Consider the following 19790-nt stretch of genomic DNA (forward strand, 5'->3'; position numbering starts at 1 on the left):
CCATTACACTCCAGCCTGGGCAACAGAGTAAGACTCTGTCTCAAAAAAAAAAAAGAAGGAAGGAAGGAAGGAAGGAAGGAAAGAAAGAAAGAAAGAAAGAAAGAAAGAAAGAAAGAAAGAAAGAAAGGAAGAAAGAAATAAATCTAGATCATGAGAACATGGAACTGTATGTATATGTCCCTGTATTTTTCACATGCCAAATATCTTAGATTTTAAAAATCAGGGAGCTGGACAGTTCCTCTAAGGTCAATTGTCTTCCAGGTCACTGGGCACTGTTTGAGAGTTTCATCTGGAATTAACTTCCCATACATTGGCCCAAATTCTCTTCTTTAAGAATCCCATGTGAAAATCCAATGGCTGGTGGCATACATGTGAACTAGCTCCTGCCCGCAGCAGGCTGACTGGGCAGGCTGGCAACTGCAAGAGGAGGCCACGTCTCCCTCCACCCTCTCCCACCACCATCCCTTGCCACCCCTCTGGCCTTCTCAGCAAATGGTAGCTCACACAGCCTGTTTCTTCTGTAGAAAGTCCTTGACAAGCCCAGAGGAAAGGAGGCTCAAAGAAACCCTACCACTTTTGTCAGTGGAGCTGTCTTTGCTAACCATGGACTAGGCTCAACAAGGGACACTCGGAAAAACTGAGCTGGCAGTCAGGACAACTGCTGGGTGACTTTGAGTAAGTGACACAACCTCTCTGAGTCTCCACAGGTACATTGAGGGAGGTGTGTGGTTTGAAACCTCAAAGCCTCAGAATCCACTAGAGAGATTTTAAAAGCCCACATGCGGGGGTCCCAAAACAGAAGTTCCTTGAGGTGAAGACTTGGAATTGTATTTCCATTGACTAGGAGGGTGATTCCAATGCACAGCTAAGCCTGGGAATCATTAGACAGTCGTGGCAGGTTGGAGATTCAGGTATGTGAGCAAACTCTGTCCACATTGCCTATTTTCTCTCCCCACCCCCAGTGCCTTCCTGCATCCTTGTTAATCATCACCCTGAATAGTTTATGCCAAGCAGGGTGCTGGGTGAGAATGAGGGAGCAGATGAGCTTCCAGAATGAGGCCCCTTTCAGCCTCCCACTCCTTAGTAACCGCAGGGAAGCTGAGAAAGAAGGTGGGAGGGGGAGTTAGCTTTCCTAACCTCCACAGGTGGAGGAGGGTCTGGGAGGGCAGGGGCACATGGCCCATCTGCTGAATTCCTGACCCTCTGCCCAAGGCTCAGCCTCCCAGCCCTGGGCCAGCTCCTTCTCCCTGTCTCCACCCCTACCAAAGGCAGGAGTCTGCAAATCACAGCATTCTAGAGCATCAAAAGCAGACAAATGTTTTCCAGATAGCAGCCATTCACTGCTGTCTTACCACCTGTATATTATTTAATTGGTACTTTCTTTTACATTGACTCACTGTTTTTTACTTGAATGCCTACTTTAGCCCCATTCTAAGCAATAATATCTGCGAAATAACAGGTTTGATGTGCTAGTTATTTTTTGTCTAATACACATTAAAATAAATACATAATGATTTCCATTTTAAAATGTCCATCTTTTTAATCTCTTGAAGTCACTGCATCACCACGCTTTGAGTAGCACTGAGCTTGTCCAACCCTGCCAATGCACAGAGATGCAAACCGAGGCCCATGGAGGGGTGGAGCTCGCCAAAGGTCCTGCCACTGAGGTGGAACCTGATATCCACAGATGTCCACGCTGGGCAGGCCCCAGGCGCCCTGGTGACCTTGACCTTTTGAGGGACCTTTCTTTGGTTGTGCACTGCCCCCTCCTGGCTGGTTCTTCTGCAACACATGACCTCCCGGAGGAAGCAGCCAGGAAGGGTGGAGGCAGGGCGCCTTGCTGCAGAACACAGATGACTGACTGCCCAGGGTTGGAAGGCTGGACATTCAAGGAAGGCACCGTTGCAGAGGCAGCCTTTGCACTTGGCTTTGAAAGATGAACAGGAAACAGTCAAACTTTGAAGAGCAAAAGGCAGCTCTGTACAAGTGGCATGAAGGGAGTGAGATGTTCTGTGGACAGACAGTACTCAAGATTTAGTGGCTGGTTTGGATGATAGGAGACAAGACTGGGAAAAGACTGGGATGGGCTTTGAATGCCTATGAAGAATCTGTGACTTGAGTCTGTGGTCATCGGTTAAGCTAGGGGAGATGTAATGAGCAGGGAAGTGATGTGATCCCAAGCACAGTGTAGAGAGTGGACAGGAGAGGAGAGAGAGCCAAGGCAGGGGCAGCCGGAGGGAAGAGGAGGGGACAATGGCCCAGGAGAGGTGGACAAGAACCTCCACCTGCCTCTAGCCTGCTGGGGTCCTTGTTGAGTCACTTCCTGTCACTGGACCTGTTTCCTTATCAGCAAGAGGAGAGAGCTGGGTTAGATGCTCTCCAAGGACCCTTCTAGCTCTGAGAAATAAAACCACAAAAATAAGAAATTATGCTGATGAGGCTATGAATTGCTACAACCCTTTTGGCAGTTAATTGGGCTTTAGCTATTAAAATAAAACACATGCATCCCCTCTGGTCCGCTTTCAATTACATCACACAGAATTAAAGCTCCAGTCTGCAAGGGTCTATTTACTAGGATGTTTAGAGCAACACTACTGTTTTAGACAAAACACTTGTGGTGAATAACCTATATTACATCATCTCCCATCTCTGGCTGTTGATGGCCCTAACGGGGCACTGGTTATGAGGTCCCTGGCAGCTGGAGCCTGTCTTGAGCCTCAGTTTCCTCATCTACAACCATTTGACATGTTTCGTAGGTTGTTGTGAGGTTTCGATTGGTTAGTGTTGGAGCCTGGAAGCACAGCTCCAGCTCAACGCACACATTCCACAAATGATAGCCATTACTATTACTCAAAAGGGTGTGGCAGATCCCAGTGGCTGGAGAAACGGCTCTGCCTTTTATTAGGCGAAAAAAGAGCTGCAGAGTTGAGTGTTTTGTATGATTCCCTTTTGTAAGAAAAGAAGCAAAGAAGTCAGGTGAGGTGGCTCACGCTTGTAATTCCAGCACTTTGGGAGGCTGAGGTGGGTGGATCACTTGAGGCCAGGAGTTCAAGACCAGCCTGGCCAACATGGTGAAACACTGTCTCTACTAAAAATACAAAAATTAGCTGGGCATGGTGGTGGGTGCCTGTAATCCCAGCTACTCAGCAGGCTGAGGCAGGAGAATCGCTTGAACCCGGGAGGCGGAGGTTGCAGTGAGTCAAGATTGTGCCACTTCAGCCTGGGTGACCGGGTGAAGCTCCATCTCAATAATAATAATAATAATAAAGAAAAGCAAAGAGAAATGAAAAAGGAAAAGGAGAAGGGGGACTAAACCATATGAAGGATGTCTGTGTTTGGGCAGAGAAATGATGTGAAGAGATCGAATACCAGACTCCTGTCTGATTGGGAAAGAAGAGGCTGGAGTGTGGAGAAGTGGGCTGGGAATGGCTAAGAGGGAGGGAAAAATGACTGACTTTGTCTTAACATATCTCTGAATTGTTTAACTTGTTACTTTAGTAACAACTTGTAAACCTTTAAAAGCTCCTATGAGATTGAAGAAAAAAGAAACAAATTGTCATCTTATGAAAGGGAAGGAAGCCTTGGGAAATCTACTGGCCAAAATGACCTGGGCCAGGAAAAGCCTATTGTTACAACCGATGAAGGGAGCTAGGGGGAAAGGCACCCTTCCCAGGTGTGCCCGTCTCTTGAGAGTTCCACTGCTGGAAGGACCTTTGTTCAACAGCTTCATTTAACAGAAGCTAATGCTGAGGACCAGAGAGAGCAAGAGACTGGCCCAAGGTCACACAGCTGAGCCAGGTGAAAAGGGCCTGACTCCTGACAGTAACAGAGGAGAGAGACCCAGTAGCCTTTCCCCTGTATCACTGCCACCTCCCACCTCTGTGCCAGACCATTCCTGCTGGAAGAGACAAGTAGAGTGCCCCACCTGCTGAGCTTCCTTCTCTTGTTCATTCTTCCTTCATTCATTTCCTGAGTGACCTCACCGTGCCCTGCATGGGAACCCAAGGTGACTAAAGCATGCTGCTTCTCCCAGAGGCACTGGCAGTTCAGCGGTCTGGGGGCATCTGGCTCCTACCACTAACTAAGACATTTTCTCTTACTGGTAGAGAAATACTCTGAGGCGATTTTTTGTTAATGCACTGTTGTGTTTGCTGCCGTCTTAATTGTTGCCATGTTCTGTTTGATCAGTTTAATGTTCTCATTTTGTGCTTGAGCCCTGAGGCAATTCAGTGAAGGGTATGATTTGGAAAATGAGGGAAATAAAGAAATTGTCCACAGAAGAGGCAGCCTCCCAGGAGCCAAGGACAAAGCACGAGTACTGACAATGAATTTTATTGGGAGCAAAACAAAAACAAGCAACCTGTTGCCAGACAGACGGTATTAGACCATGCTGGTGTGGTGGTGTTTTCGTTCTTTAATTTAATTCCAGTTCTGCATTTCTTCCAGGGTCAGCCAAGGATGCACCATCCAGTTCCTTCCCCCCTGCCTTCCAGAAGCCTTCCTCATTCCTGCCTCCAGGCCTAGATTCAGTGAGCACCTTGCCTGTCCTGCCCTCCCTTCTTCTTCAGCAGAGGTCTGTGACCATTCATGCACTTGCCAATACTTATTAAATGCTTGCTGTGTGCAGGCACTGTGCAGAATGCTGGAAATAATGCAACCAACAAGGCAAAGGTAAGGCTGCTTCCAGGAGTTTACATTCTACTAAGGCACACGTTCTCAGGTGGGCCTCGATCCCCTCAAGGAAATGAAAACTGGTTCCTGGAGGTGTTGGTGGAAAAAAGGCTTAGATCGTACCATGGTTTGTATGCACATCATGTATATTCATCATCCATCCAGCCACCCAAGCAGAAACCTGGGCGTCAGTACCAGTTCCAGCTGCCAGCACTCTCTGATCTCAGGGCTCCCAACCTCATAAGGCCTGGCCCATGAAGGTTTCCATTCTCTCCCTGAAAACTTACCCCATCTGCCTTGCTTCCCTCACTACCCAGCCTAGATCCCAGGACCCAGAAATTTAGCATCTATTTGCCAACACTTGAGACCCCTGTGCCCTTTTTTCCCTACCCATCTGGCCAAGCCCTAGGCCTAGATAAATCCTACTATGTACACACCTCCAGCCTGCAGCTGGGTAGGTGAGCCTGATGGAGGAATGGACTCGGCAGGACAGGACGAGACACACATACACTGAGGACCACCAACATCAACCGGGGAGCCAAGACTATCAGGCAAGCGGGGATTTTGTGAGCAAGTTGCTTCTCAACTCTCTGAATGATCATTCTCCTTCTTTCAAACGCCTCACCACCTCTTCCTCATTCTCAGCAGAAGACCTTGCCTCCCACTTTGCAGAAAAAAATAGAAGCTCAAAACGAAATCTCCCTTAACATCCCACTACAAACCTACATCTACATCTGCACCCATCCTTTCTTTGTTCCTGCTTTTGGGTTCTAGAGAACTCATCCCTCCTCCTCCCCAAGACCAACCCCCCACCCACATGCCTGATCCCAGCCCCTCACACATGTCTGAGGGAACATTACTCGCTGATTAGCTCCTCTATTTCTTACACTCTTGATTAATCTCTCTCTCCTGGATCTGCCATTCACTTTTAAACAAATCTCAGGTCTCTGTACCTCCCCTAACATACATATTGGCCCTATCACTTATCTTTCTTATCCTCTTTACACAAAAAATTCAGGGAAGACCCACTGCCTCCCTCATCCCTCCTGCACTCATCAGATCACTCCCATCTGACCCCTACATCACACCAAACTAAATAGCCCTCCCTAAGGCCCCAACAATCTCCACACCTGCCAATAAACCAAAGCCCAGGGCTGTACCCTCCTCCTATCTCACCTCTCAGAGCATCCCCCCATCGAGTCTTCTCAGCTTCCTAAAATGTTTTCCTTGGCCTCCTTCCATAAGCCCACTCTCCTGGGCTTTCTCCAACCTGTCCAGCCACTTCTGTTCAGTCTTTGCAGGCAGATCCTTTTGCACACAGCCCTAATTTGTAAGTGTACCTCAAACTTCATCCTGGGCTGTCTCTCTTCTCTCTCCACATTCTCCTCCCTGAGCAAGCTTCTCATCCACAGCCACAATTATCATCTCTCTCTATCGACAACTTCTCATCTTCATCTCCAGCCCAGACCTCCACGCTGCATCCAAACCCAGGTTTCCAAGAACCTTCTCATCATCTGCACGTGGTGACCGTAAGGCATTTCAAGCTCAAGATGTCTAATGAAGAAGATATACTTTCACTTCTCCATCCACATCCTCCTCTCCTCACTCAAACCACCCCACTGTCTCAGTCCTCTTCCAGTTTTTTCTATCTCAGTGAAAGATACTGCCTACTTGTTTGCACAGAAACCTCAAGGTCCATTCTGACACTGCCTCTTCCTTCCCCTCCCATTCCAACACACCTCTGTGACAACTTTAGTTCCTGATTAACTCTGGGAACCTTCCACTGCTCTCCAACTCCACTGCCACCAGCACCACACCATCCCCCAACACTGTCTTCTCCCTGGATGCCTGCCTGCACTCCTAACCCTGACTTGTCTTCCCACAGCTACTCATACCCACCAGACACACTCCACTGTCCACTGGGAAGGCACGTGGGTCACAGTAAAATTCAGATTTCATCCTGTGTCTCTTGGGCTTACACCATCAGTGGCTTCCAACGGCTCTTAGGATAGAGAAAAAAACCCTTGACATGGCCAGTCCTTCACATGGAGTCTGCCCTCTGCTCACCTTCTACACTCCCCAGTCCCCCCCCCACCCCCCCACTCTCCCTCTGGGCTCCGATACAAAGGCCTTTCCTTGTCTCTTCTCTCAGCTGTACCTTCTGCTTCAGGCCCTTTGCACAGGTTCTTCCATCTGCTCAGGTTTCTTATCCCCGGCCCTCTCGTACACATAGTTCTGGTTTTCTCATAACCATCAATTTCTCAGGGAATCCTTCCCTGACTCCCAAGAAAAAAAATAGATTCCTCCTTCCTGTAAAATGCTTTCACAATAATAGCACACACGCACACGCACACAGAGGGCTATTGTTCAGAGCTCTTCTAAGCATTTCTGCTGAGAATTCATTTACTCCTTATGACAACACAATGAGATAGAAATTATAATTATCTCCATCGTACAGATAAAGAAACTGAGTCACAGAGAAGTTATGTAACTTATCCAAGATCACCTAGTTTGTGAGGCAAAGCCAGAATTTGAACCCAGGCAGTGTGACTCCAGTGCAGCTTTTAAACACTATATTATTCCATAAGAAAACACTATTAATTTTCCTTCCTTTGCCTACTCGAGGTTCGGAACACTGTGTTGCATGGCTATTAGTTTAGCGTGTGTCTTCTCCATTAGACTGCAAGCTCTACAGGAGTAGAGATTGTTCAATCGGCAATAGTAGGTGCTTAATAAATATTTGCTCAAGAAAATAGAAAATGTGAATGTGTATAGGCAGGTAACATTTTCCATCCAAGTTCAGGACAAAGATAAGCACATACCTGGACCTTCTAGGGTTAGGGACTCCTGCTCCAGAAAGCAACGTACTGCCATCAGATTCTCAATGGGTCCATGAAATTAAGAACAGCTGACTCTCATATTCTCCAGCCTACCTCACCTTTTCCCCGCCAGCCTTCCCCCAACAACTATAACAGCCTCACATTTAGTATTAATAGTATGCGCTTTGGTCTTAGCAATCTTTTTTTTTTTTTGAGATGGAGTCTTGCTCTGTCACCCAGGCTGGAGTGCAGTGGTGCAATCTTGGCTCACTGCAACCTCCACCTCCCGGGTTCAAGCGATTCTCCAGCCTCAGCTTCCTGAGTAGCTGGGAATCACAGGCGTGCGCTACCACGCCCAGCTAATTTTTTTGTACTTTTAGTAGAGAATGAGTTTCACCTTGTTGGTCAGGCTGGTCTAGAACTCCTCACCTCGTGACCCACCCGCCTCGGCCTCCCAAAGACTGGGATTACAGGAGTGAGCCACCGCTCATGGTTTAGCAATTTTTAAAAACACAAAACAAGGTCAACCTTTGAAAAGCCAGTCAGACTATCTAACATCCTCAGAGCAAAGTCCCAAACTCTGCTGGGAGTGGGGGTGTTGTAGGCCTTGTCTACTTCTTCATCCTCATGGGCTCTCATTTGTTTCCTCTTCCCCACCCCACCTCGATAGCCCAGCAGCACAGACTGGGTTCTGGGTTTGGGTTTCCTAGGCAATAGCAGGGTGTTTTCTCATGCCTAGACTCATGCAGTGCCCTCTGCCAGTCGTTTCCTTTGCACCCAGCAATTTCTGCTCTGTCTTTATGCATCAGCTTAGATATCTCTTTGGGGTTAGGTGCTCTTCTTTGGGGCGCCTATAGGCTGCATCGGTCCCTGACAATGTACACCAGATATTGAACTATAGCTGCTTAGTTACAGACAGTCCTCTCTGTGAGCCTTGAGGTCATCTGCCATGTATTATGCATCGTCTGAATCCCCCTAGCCTAGCCGGGTGCTAGCCCAAGTTACGGTGCTTACTACAGATTTGTTCAATTAGTGAATGAATGAATAAACTGACAACTCGTGTCTGGTTCATGGGTACCAAAAAATGTGTTAAATGAATAAATGAGAGAGTAATGGCAGTTCGAAGTTCAGGTCTAGAGAAAGATCCAGATTAGGGCGTTCAGAGATGAGTGAAACGCAGCCTTCAGAGAATTAACAAGGAAGATAAATCTCTTCAAGGAGCCAGCCGGAAGGATTAAAAGAGTCATCAATTACACGGCCGGCTCCGGGGTCGGGTCCCTCTCTAGCCCCGCCCACTCCGCGCCAATGGGTTTTGTTTCCCTCTAAACCCCGCCCCTTTCGCTTTGAGGGGCGGGGCCGGCCACTCCAGGAAAGGGCACTACGTTTCCCGGCGCGCCGCGCGGCCGGGGTGAAAGAGGAGCCGGAAGTGGAACGCGCGAGGTCTAAGGGCGCGAGGGAAGTGGCGGGCGGGGACTAAGGAGGGGCGTACAGGTAGCCGGCAGGCCGGGGGTCGCGGGCATGGCCGAGGCCAGGAAGCGACGGGAGCTACTTCCCCTTATCTACCACCATCTGCTGCGGGCTGGCTATGTGCGCGCGGCGCGGGCAGTGAAGGAGCAGAGTGGCCAGGTAAGTGTTCGTGGGCCGTGTGCGAAGGCCGCGTGCAGGATGTGGAGATCAATGGCCCGCGGCCCGCCCTCAGGCGACCCGGCGGGCGCCCAGAGCCGGGTCCCGCCGTGCTCAGCGGCAAGGGCCACGGGTACCAGAGGAGCCGCAACCTCTGCCTCGCCACTGCGACTTCACTTCCCCTGGGCCTCACTTTCCTCATCTGTGCAGTGGGCGGGCCGCAACGTGTACTCGCAGGGGCCGAACTTTGTAATTCCCGCGTCCCTTACCTCCTCCCCCTTTTTGGTAGCGGCTGTTTTAAGTTTCCTAAGTCTCCCGCCACGTGGCTAGGCCCAGCACAGCCCCCCTGGGGCGAGGAGGTTGCTGCGAGATGGATGGCGACCAGCCCTTTGGGGCGCGCCTCGAGAAGGTATCCCACAGCCCCTTAGTTGAGCTGGAACTCAGGCCCTTAACGATTGTCTGTACTGAGACGGACAGCTTTGGGACTCGAACTCGTGGTACAGTCATTTCTTACTTGATTGATTCATTCAGCTGTTAGTCCAGTACTCAGGGTACTTCCTGGGAGATGCTGAGCACCGTCTTCCAGCCCTCCTGGAGCTTACACTCTAGTAGGGTAGAAAAATCAAAGAATCACAAAAGTGAGTATATGCTTAGCACTACATTAAGTGTTAAGAATGAGAGGGATGGGCTGTGCACGGTGGCTCACGCCTGTAATCCCAGCACTTAGGGAGGCTGAGGCAGGCGGATCATCTGAGATCAGAAGTTTGAGACCAGCCTGGCCAACATGGTGAAACACTGTCTCTACTAAAAATACAAAAATTAGCTGGGCTTGGTGGCTGAAGCACGAGAATTGCTTGAAGCCAGGAGGCAGAAGTTGCAATGAGCCGAGATCGTGCCACTGCACTCCAGCCTGGGCGATAGAGTGAGACTCTGTCTCAAAAAAAAACAAAAAACAAAAGACATGAGACGGGTGGCAGATTGCCCTAGCCAGGACTGCCTTTCAAAGCAAGTGGCAGTTGATTTGAGATCTGAAGAAAGGGAGGTGAATATTCCAGGCTGAGGTGTAAATGCCCTGTGGAGGGAGGGAACTTGTGTACACACTGGCCTCGAGAAAGTCCACTGTCTTGAGCCTGGGAGTTTGAGGATACCGTGTGAGCAGTATAAGTCATGATTGTGCCACTGCACTCTAGCCTGGGTGACAGCAAGACCCTGTCTCAAAAATAATTTTTTTTCGAGTCCATAGCAGGCCAGGTTCCATGGCTCATGCCTGTAATCCCAACATTTTGGGAGGCTGAGCTAGACTGATCATTTGAGGCCAGGAGTTTGAGAACAACAGCCTGACCAACATGGTGAAACCCATCTCTACTAAAAATACAGAATTTAGCAGGGTGTGGTGGTGCGCACCTGTAGTCCCAGTTACTTGGGAGGGTGAGGCAGGAGAATCACTTGAACCCAGGAGGCAGAGGTTGCAGTGAGGTGAGATTGAGCCACTGCACTCCAGCCTGGGCAACAGAACGAGACTCCATCTCAAAAAGAAAAGAAAAGAAAGTCCATAGTGGTTGAAGTGTGGAGTACAAGGGCCAGATGCCCCTGGAGAGATGGAGGCAGGGGGCTGGCTGGAGTGGTCTGGTGGGCAGTTTAATATTCCTTGGAAGAGCAATGGAGAGTTTTGAGCTGATGAGACGGTATCCTGAGTAGTCAAATCACTTTACCTTGTAGTTTAGGCTCTGTTTCTAATGCTTACTGTTAGAACCTCCTGGAGGGACTAAAGGGTGAGGGATGCTAAGGCGTTATCTATGCTTTTCCCGATTATCTCTGAACCTCATTTGCTGTTTGTACTACAGTTACACCACTTCACAGGTAAGGGTAGTCTTCATTGGAGCAAAGATATTCTGCCCTCATGGAGCACACATTCTAGTAGGAGCAGACAGGTAACAAATAGAAAAAGTTTAATAAGTTAATGATATAGTATATCCAGTGATGGTTGGTGCTTGTATAAAAATAAGGCAGGCAAGGGATATAAGTGTTATCAGAGTTCAATTATAAGTAAGGTAGTCAGGGAAGCCTCATTGAGAAGATGTCATTTGGATAGCAACCTGAAGGAAAGGAGGGGTGAGCACCTGGAGTCAGTCAGAGGATTAGTTAACAGAGGAGCTCTGCCTGACTCCAGGTGCTGCACCCTCTTGGCTACTCTGCCCAGCTTCCAGACACTCTCCACTCCTGCCCCACATTGCTTAGCCTTTTTGGAGTACTTGATATCCTGGCTTCTTGACATTTACAGAGATAGTGGGCTCTCTGGCCTCTGCCCCAAAGGCAGAAGTTCCCCTTGGTTCCTTCTGCTTCCTCCAAGGGACTGGTATCTTTTGGGCCCAGTCTTTTCCCAGCAGACTAGTGGACTGTGATCATGCCACCTGGATGCCTCATCTGGGCTATGGTTCATGCTTTGGAAATATTGGCTGGCCAAGTCTTTGAAAGCCTTTTTAAAGGTCAAGGGTGGGAGAAACCCTGTCTCGTGCCCTCTAGGCACTGATAGTGCCAGAGAGGCTGGGGGTGCCAGACAGGCTGGGGGCTGAATAAATGCTAGCTTGGAACATTACAACTCTGGCCTCTCAAAGGGGCCTCTCACCATGTTGTCCAAAAAAGTTTTAACTGGAATTGTTTGTCCTTCTTTTCTCTGGAAGGTTTTAGATGAAACTGGCAGGGCCAAGCAGATATACCCAGAGCAAAAAGACCCTCTTTTTTTTTTAAGGGTCTTGCTCTGTCGCCCAGGCTTGAGTGCAGTGGTGCAAGCATGGCTCACTGCAGCCTCGATATCCTGGGCTCAAGTGATCCTCCCACCTCAGCCTTCTGAGTAGCTGGGACCACCAGTGCATGCCACCATTCCCAGCTAATTTTTTTTTAACATGAGACAGTCTCGTTATGTTGCCCAGACTGGTCTTGAACTCCTGGGCTCAAGCGATCTTCCTGCCTCAGCCTCCCAAAGTGCTAGGATTACAGGTGTAAGCCACCATGCCCAGCCGAAAAGACTCTCTTCTAAACCACCTATCTGTGCAAGTCATGAGTTTGGGGAGAGCTGGGCCCAAGGAGGACCCTTACTGTGCTGGGGGTTAATTGTGGCTTTCTCTTTACCTCTCTGCAGAAGTGTTTCCTGGCTCAGCCCGTAACCCTTCTGGACATCTATACACACTGGCAACAGTAAGTGGTGGGGCTGACAGGGTGGAGTAGGGACACCCCAAGCAAATCAGTGTGGAATAAGCTGGGATACCTGTCTGATCTAAGATCTGTCCCTATAGCTCACTGTGGACACCATTGTTGCCTCCAGAAAGCCGGTCACAGCACATGAATGGGGATATCTGGTAGTGGGAGGGGACATTGAGAGCTGTGATCTCTTAAGAACAAGAGCTTCTAACCAGCTTGTTTATTCAGTTGATCAGCATTTATTGATTACCTCCTAAAAGCCAAGTCCTGTTCTTACTTAGTATGCATGTATTGTCACAAGTGAGACAGACATGGTTCCTTCTTTCCTGCAGCTGACATTGTAGTCAAGGAGGCATGAGTCAAAGAATGAAACAAATGAATGTAAAATTACGGTAGTAGTAAGGATTACAAGAGAGAAGAACCTGTTGCCACAGCCACATAAATGGGTAAGCTTCCAGACACTTCATTTGGAGGTCCAGGGGAAGCTTCCCTGAGATGATCTTTGACTTGAGAGCTGCAGGAATTGGGAGAGTGAGCTATGCAGTAGGTATAGAGCAGCAATAGGTACTATGCAGTAGGTACCTGCCAGCGGAAATTGCTAATGCTCAGTCCTGTGGCTGGTGGACAGTACAGGTGAGGCTAGATTATCGCGTGGATAGCCATGCGAGGCCTGGTTATCCATGGTGAGGAATTTTGTCTTTACCCAAGAGCAGCTGGGGCCATGGCAGGGTGAGAAAGTGAGCTGACTGCTCTGCACCATGTTGAGACTAGTCGGTGGACACCGTCATCCAGGCAAGAGCTGATGGGGCTTGAGACGGGGGTAACAGGGTAGACAGTGGATTCTAGGAGTCACAGGGATGAAACCAGGGCCCATGGATGGATGGGAGAGGAAGTATCTGATTGACTCCATGTCTGGCTTATGTATCCATGCATAGAGCTTGAAGGGAAACCAGTTTGCAGGGAAAGATTTCAATGACATGTTGAGTGTGAGATGCCTTTTAAACATGTAAAACTTAAGTACTCTTCAAGGAAGGGGGACTCATCCAAGGATACATCAACAGAGGAATGGCTTGAAAATGGAGAGAGTAATTGTGTTCTCATCAGGCACTGGCCTGACCACAGCTGAATAAGGGAGTGAAGGACGTGAAGATATATCCCCTGAGGAATGGTGCAGAGTATAGAATTGCCTTAGATGACAAGGAGGCAGGTGAGGGATGTGAGGCACCACTGCACATCTTTGAGGACCAAGAATAGTGCATTCTCTGAAGCCCTGGAGACAGAAGTGGGCCCCAAATGGACCTGCTTTAGGAAGACAGGTTTCAGCTTCTGAATATACGGACTTGCTCATCAGAGCTGTCTAAAAATGAAGTGGGCTACAGTGGAGGTGGTGAGCTCCCTGTCATTAGAGGTTTGTAAACAAAGGAATGGTGTGGAAGGGATTGCAGCCTCTAGTAGAGAGCTAAGATGGTTGAAAACCCTGCCAGCCCTCAGTTCTTGGCTGTCCTCTACTGCTGAGGAGGGCTTAGAGCACAGGGCCTCTCTGACTTGCCCAGATGTGTGAGTGTTACTTGTAGTACTTCCCTTCCCCAAAAAACTGCTTTAGTGAGCTGTTCTTTACACCCTTCCCCGCCACCGGCCCCTTCGCTGGGTGAGGGGTGCTGAGTGGGACAAGGACCTTACACCCACCACAGTCAGCCTAGCCTAGCAACTCCTGGCAGAGTTCAAATCCAGCAACTAGCTGTATTGCCTTGAGTGGGTTTCTTGGCCTCTGTGAGTCTGTGTCTTCATCTGTAAAATGGAAATAATGATAGCAATGATCTCATTGCATTGTTAGGGTTAGACACAGTGGTCTATATAAAGTACTAAAAACTACTGATTGGAGGCTTTCCCCCCTGCCTCAGTATTTATTGAGCACCTACTACAACCTAGGCAATATTATTGATGTAGCTGGGAACAAACCAGAGTAAAATTCCATGCTCAACATTTTTATTGGGGGAAAAGAAGCAGAATAAATTGATAACATGTTAAAATGAAACCTGTTTTTAACAGGTGAATCCTGACAAGTGGCTTTCCTGGGAACAAGGAACCCAAGTAGCATATCCCAAGCTATGACAGAGCAGTGTCCATCACAGCTGGGAAACCTGGGGCCTAGACAGTGATTCCCTGGGATGGGGGTCAATGGGGATGTTACTTGCAAGTCCAGGGGCTCAGCTCTCTAGGTGCTTATCCTACCCATGCCCCAGACTTTGTTTTCCCTGAGCAAGTCACTCAGTTGTTTAGTTTTTGAGACATTTGTTAGACACTGAGGATGTTGTAGTGAGCTGCCAGCAGCCCCGCTCCTTGGGCCTTTCTGTGTAGGGGAAGAGTCTAGGAAGTAAGTAAAATAATAGGAGGTAGAGAAAAGCTCTGAAGAAAACGAAACAGGACGACAGGGCAGAGCATGCCTTGGGGGCGGCGGGCAATCATCGAGGACCTCTCTGGGGAGGCTGCATTAAAGTTGAGACATGAAGGACAAGGATGTGGGCAGTCTTCCCAGAAGGCACAGCACACACAGCACGTTCTGCAGGAGGAAGCACCTGGGTGGTTCTGTGAGGTGCCTGCATGGGTCAGTTCCTATTACAGAGACTGATAGCTGCTGCAACTGTTGTATAACATTATCTGGCATTCCTGATTATTTTCAAGACTAATCAAGAATTGTGAAAGCACTTTATGAATTGAGGGAAAATGCGGAATACAGAATTGTGTCTATACGGTGTTTTCACCACTGTTTACATTCCATGCACATTGCCATTAAGAGCCAGAAGGATGCGGGAAGGTCTGTGTAGTCAAACCTTGTGGAGTTGTTCTGTCGCCCAGTTGGTATAGACAGTCACCCTTGTCCTGCAGAACCTCAGAGCTTGGCCGGAAGCGGAAGGCAGAGGAAGATGCGGCTCTACAAGCTAAGAAGACCCGAGTGTCGGACCCCATTAGCACCTCAGAGAGCTCGGAAGAGGAAGAGGAGGCAGAAGCTGAAACCACCAAAGCCAGTAAGAGCCTTGCAGCTTTGGGAACAGGCTATGGAATATTGATTGTTCTAGGGTAGAGTCTACCTCCAGCTTCTTCTCTTATCACTAGAAGACCTAAAAGATCTTGGGAAGAAGGTTGGGAGGGCACCATGTGTCTATTGCAGTGTTTATTTCAGCCCTTCCTCTGTGCCAGGCATTGTATCTACAGGCTCTAGGGATGCAAGGCTGAACCAAAACAACCAGATGGCCCTTTCAGTCTCATTTGGTGTACATACAGTGGGGCCCAGGAGCTGCCCTGTTACAGGCTCGCAGGTGATTCTTACTAGCTGGAGAGAAGACACATGTTCAGAAGTATTGCTGGAGGGGTTTCAGAAGGCAGCTAGTGGACACCTTTTCTGTGTGACCTGTGGGATGCTTCAGGAATTGCTGATCTTGGTGTTCTTTTTGGATAGTACCCATTAGCACTGGAAGGCTGTACTGGGTACTGGTTTTACACCAATTGCAGGAGTAACTCAGTCAAAGCTTTACAGCCCCTTCCTCCAGGGTCCCAGGGCTCCTTGTGCTTTCCCCAACAGCAGCCATAAGTCTACAGAGGAATTGCTATGTCTCCTGTGCATTGTATTATCTTTTTTTGCTTACGCTGAAGACAAATCTCTTAATATTTATTTTTTATTTTTCAAGATGAGGTCTCGCCATGTTGCCCAGACTGGTCTTCATTTCCTGAGCTCAAGCAGTCCCCCTGCCTTAGCCTCTTGAGTAGCTGGAATTACATGCACATACCACCATGCCCAGCTTCCTGAGCCTGCTTTTAAAGATGTTTGAGATCATACTGGCTATATATTTTATTATTATTTTTTTGAGATGGAGTTTTACGTTTGTCACTCAGGCTGGCGTGCAATGGCACGATGTTAGCTCAGAGCAACCTCCACCTCCTAGGTTCAAGTGATTCTCCTGCCTCAGCCTCCCGAGTAGCTGGGACTATAGGCATGTACCACTACGTCCAGCTAATTTTGTGGGTTTTTTTTTTTTTTTTTTTTTTTTTTTAAAGAAGAGATGGGGTTTCACAATGTTGGCTAGACTTGTCTCCAACTCCTGACTTCAGGTGATCCACCCATCTTGGCCTCCCAAAGTGCTGGGAGGCATGAGCCACTACACCCTGGATATATATATTGTTTAATTTTGTATTACAAATGCAAAATGAGTTTACTTTGAGCTGTTAAAGAGCATATAGAAGAAAAATGGAAGTTTTCTTGTTCTCCTACCCTGCTCCCCATCATTCCTAAGTACATCTCCTGGTAGGTAGCCTTTAAAACTTCCTCCTTTGCCTCTGTGGTCATTCAGACATGTATTCATACATGCATATATACAGACCTGCATGCTACTTGAAACAGAAATGGTGAAATATCATACTGATTGGCTATTTGATATTAATCAATTTTATAAGCTGTGATTTGGAGCTGGAACTGTAATTACACTTTTTTTTTGTTTGGGACTTTTTTCTTTCTTTCTTTTTTTTGAGATAAGGTCTTGCTGTGTTGCCTAGGCTGACCTTGAACTCCTGTCCTCAAGTGGTCCTCCTGCCTCAGCCTCCTGAGTACGTAATTTTATATATATATATGTATATATATATTTTTTAGACGGAGTCTCACACTGTCACCCAGGTTATGGTACAGTGGCATGATCTTGGCTCATTGCAACCTCCGCCTCTGGGTTCAAGCAATTCTCCTGCCTCTGCCTCCTGAGTAGCTGGGACTACAGGCATGCGCCACCATGCCCAACTAATTTTTTTGTATTTTTAGTAGAGCTGGGGTTTCACCATGTTGGCCAGGATGGTCTCAATCTCCTCACCTCATGCTCAACCCATCTTGGCCTCCCAAAGTGCTGGGATTACAGGTGTGAGCCCAGCATGTCTGGTCATAATTGCATTTTTTAGAAAGTCCCCGTTGGGGCAGGCCTGGTGGCTCACCCCTGTAATCTCAGCACTTTGGGAGGCCAAGGTGGAAGGATCACTTGAGCCCAGGAGTTGGAGACCAGCCTGCGCAACATAGCAAAACCCTGTCTCTACAAAAAAATTTAAAAATTAGCCAGGCATGGTGGCATGCACCTGTAGTTTCAGCTGTCTGGGAGGCCTGAGGTGGGAGGATTACTTGAGCCCAGGAAGTCAAGGCTGCAGTGAGCCTGGGCGATAGACCAAGAGTGTCTCAAAAAGAATGAAGAGTCCTCATTGGCATCCTAGGCAAAACAGTGAGACTTCATCTCTGTGAAAAATAAGAAAATTAGCTGTCATGGTGGCATGCAGTGGCAGTCTCAGCTATTTGGGAGGCTGAGGTAGGAGGAGCATGTGAGCCCAGGCATTGAAAGTTGCAGTGAGCTATGAATGTGCCACTGTACTCCAGCCTGGGCAGCAGAGCAAGACCCTGTCTCAAAAAGGGGGAAAAAAAAAAAAGGGTCCTCATTGAGAGAAACATGCTGAAGTATTTGTGGGCAACATGATAGGATATCAGGCATTTTCTTCAAAATAATGCTTTGGGGAAGGATGGATGAGATAATAGAAGAGATGAGAAGTTGCTAATGGTTGGAGCTGCCTGGTTCTTCCTTTCTACTTATGAATGTTTCTAAAATTTTCCATAATTATAAAAAGAGAGAGATGGAATGAAGTGCCAGGAAAAGAATTAGATCATGCTATTCATCTCAGCAACATTCTCCTTAACAATAAGAAATCTAAGATTTAAGGAGCAATACCCTGGTATAAAAGCACTGAGAATCTGTGAATGTCAATATGTAACAGGGCCCAGGTGGCATGTTTCAGCTACCTCTCCACTAAGAAGCCATTTGAATTCCAGGCAACTTTCTCTGTGGACCTGGAGCTGGCTGCCTGCCTGACCACTGCTCCTTCTTCCTGAGCAGCTTTCAGGGCTACAGTGTGGTAGTCTGTGTGAATGGTACCCACTACAGTGTGCAGTGTCTCCTAGGCAGCGCTTTTCCCTCCAGGAGTCTCAACATGTCATGCTGCAGGGGAGTTGGGAGTCCATCAGGGATGTAGACACGTAGCTTCGTGTTACCATCCTCTTCTCTCTTGCTCCTGGTAGACCTGGCTGTTGCATCACAGAGCTCATTTCCACAAGTCTGGACTTAGCGTCAGATCCTCATGCCAGCACCAGGCAGCCAATACCAATTGAATTGTTAGGTGAGATGAAACCTGTTTGCCATTCATAGATGAAAAAAAGCTCATCTGGCTCCTTTAGCAGATATTTGTTTCTTGCAGCCCCAAGACTAACATCTACCAACTCCTCAGTCATGGGGGCGGACCTGACATCAAGCATGAAAGAGAAAGCCAAGGTGAGTGGGACTGCCTTTTAAGCTATTGCCTATGGGATTTAAAGTGCCCGGTAGGGGATAGTCTCCTGTGTCAGAGAAGGATAGGGCTTGAGTAGTTGCCCTACCTGGATTCAGATCTCAACCTGTGTTCCCAGTTGTGGGATCTTAGTGAGTCCCTTCACCTCTCTGGGCCTCAGTTTACTTTTCTGTAAGAGGGTGATGCCTGCTGCAGTGGGCTGCTGGGCACATTCCACATCTGGGACAGGCCATTTCTTTCCTCTTTCATCCCTGGATTCACCTTTCACTCACCAGATCTTGACTAATAGCTGTTACTTTCCAGGCACTGTGCTAGGTGTGGAGGCACTGTAGTGCTCAAGACACCTGCAATTCTGAAACTCTAAAAGCATTTTCCAAACTGGAAACTGCACAGAAAACAGGATGCCATTTTCTGATGACCCAAAAAGCAGAGTTAGAGACATACATGTATAAAGAATTGTGCCTATGCAATTGCCTGGAGCATTAGCAACAGGATCTCAAAGTAATTATGAAATAATGGTAAGATAACAAACTACGACTCAACAGTTAGTAAATAACTACCATGTCCCAAGAACTGTGATTCTGTTCTCTCCACACTTCTGGTGAGAGGAAGTTTTTAGCCTCACTCTATTTTTTATTTTTATTTTTAAGACGGGATTTCACCATCTTGGTCAGGCTGGTCTTGAACTCCTGACCTCAGGTGATCTGCCCGCCTTGGCCTCCAAAGTGTTTGGATTACAGGTGTGAGCCTCACTTTAAAGATGAGGAAACAGATTTAAGGGGTAGTTTACCCAAACTCATACAGCTAGGAAGTGGTGGGATAGGGCTCAGATGCAAGTGGCCTGTGTGCTCTTAGTTCACCTTGCCATACCAGATGTGTCTGCCACTCTTGTTCTCTGTAGGCAGAGACAGAGAAAGCCGGCAAGACTGGGAACTCCATGCCACACCCTGCCACTGGGAAGATGGTGGCCCACCTTCTCTCTGGGAAGTCTCCCAGGAAGTCAGCAGAGCCCTCAGCAAATACTACGTTGGTCTCAGAAACCAAGAAAGAGCTCAGCAACCCGGCTTTTGGAGCTGCTGCCAAGCCTGGTAAGAAGCCCCACCTCTAGGAACCAAGTCC

The 19790-nt window shown here is 48.1% G+C and overlaps 1 protein-coding gene across 34 annotated transcripts in view; it reads left to right on the forward strand.

The window, feature by feature from the left end:
- The first annotated feature begins 8927 nt into the window (after window positions 1–8927).
- Window positions 8928–19790, forward strand: part of TCOF1 (treacle ribosome biogenesis factor 1) — a 44864-nt gene continuing 34001 nt past the window's right edge. For 29 of the 34 annotated variants that reach the window (XR_013531589.1, XR_013531591.1, XR_013531588.1 and 26 more), the window contains exons 1-5: window positions 8928–9116; window positions 12253–12308; window positions 15198–15337; window positions 18582–18655; window positions 19573–19759. Coding sequence is in view for 28 of the 34 variants with exons in the window: in XM_078362945.1 (XP_078219071.1) it covers window positions 9009–9116; window positions 12253–12308; window positions 15198–15337; window positions 18582–18655; window positions 19573–19759 (565 nt within the window). In the remaining 6 variants the exon portion in view is untranslated. Of the gene's footprint in view, window positions 9117–12252; window positions 12309–15197; window positions 15338–18581; window positions 18656–19572; window positions 19760–19790 lie in introns of those variants that run through there. The other 5 variants (XM_054250753.2, XM_078363012.1, XM_078363017.1 and 2 more) reach the window with 1 other exon arrangement.

This window comes from Callithrix jacchus, chromosome 2 (assembly GCF_049354715.1).
Source record: "Callithrix jacchus isolate 240 chromosome 2, calJac240_pri, whole genome shotgun sequence".
In the NCBI taxonomy this organism is placed as follows: Eukaryota; Metazoa; Chordata; class Mammalia; order Primates; family Cebidae; genus Callithrix; species Callithrix jacchus.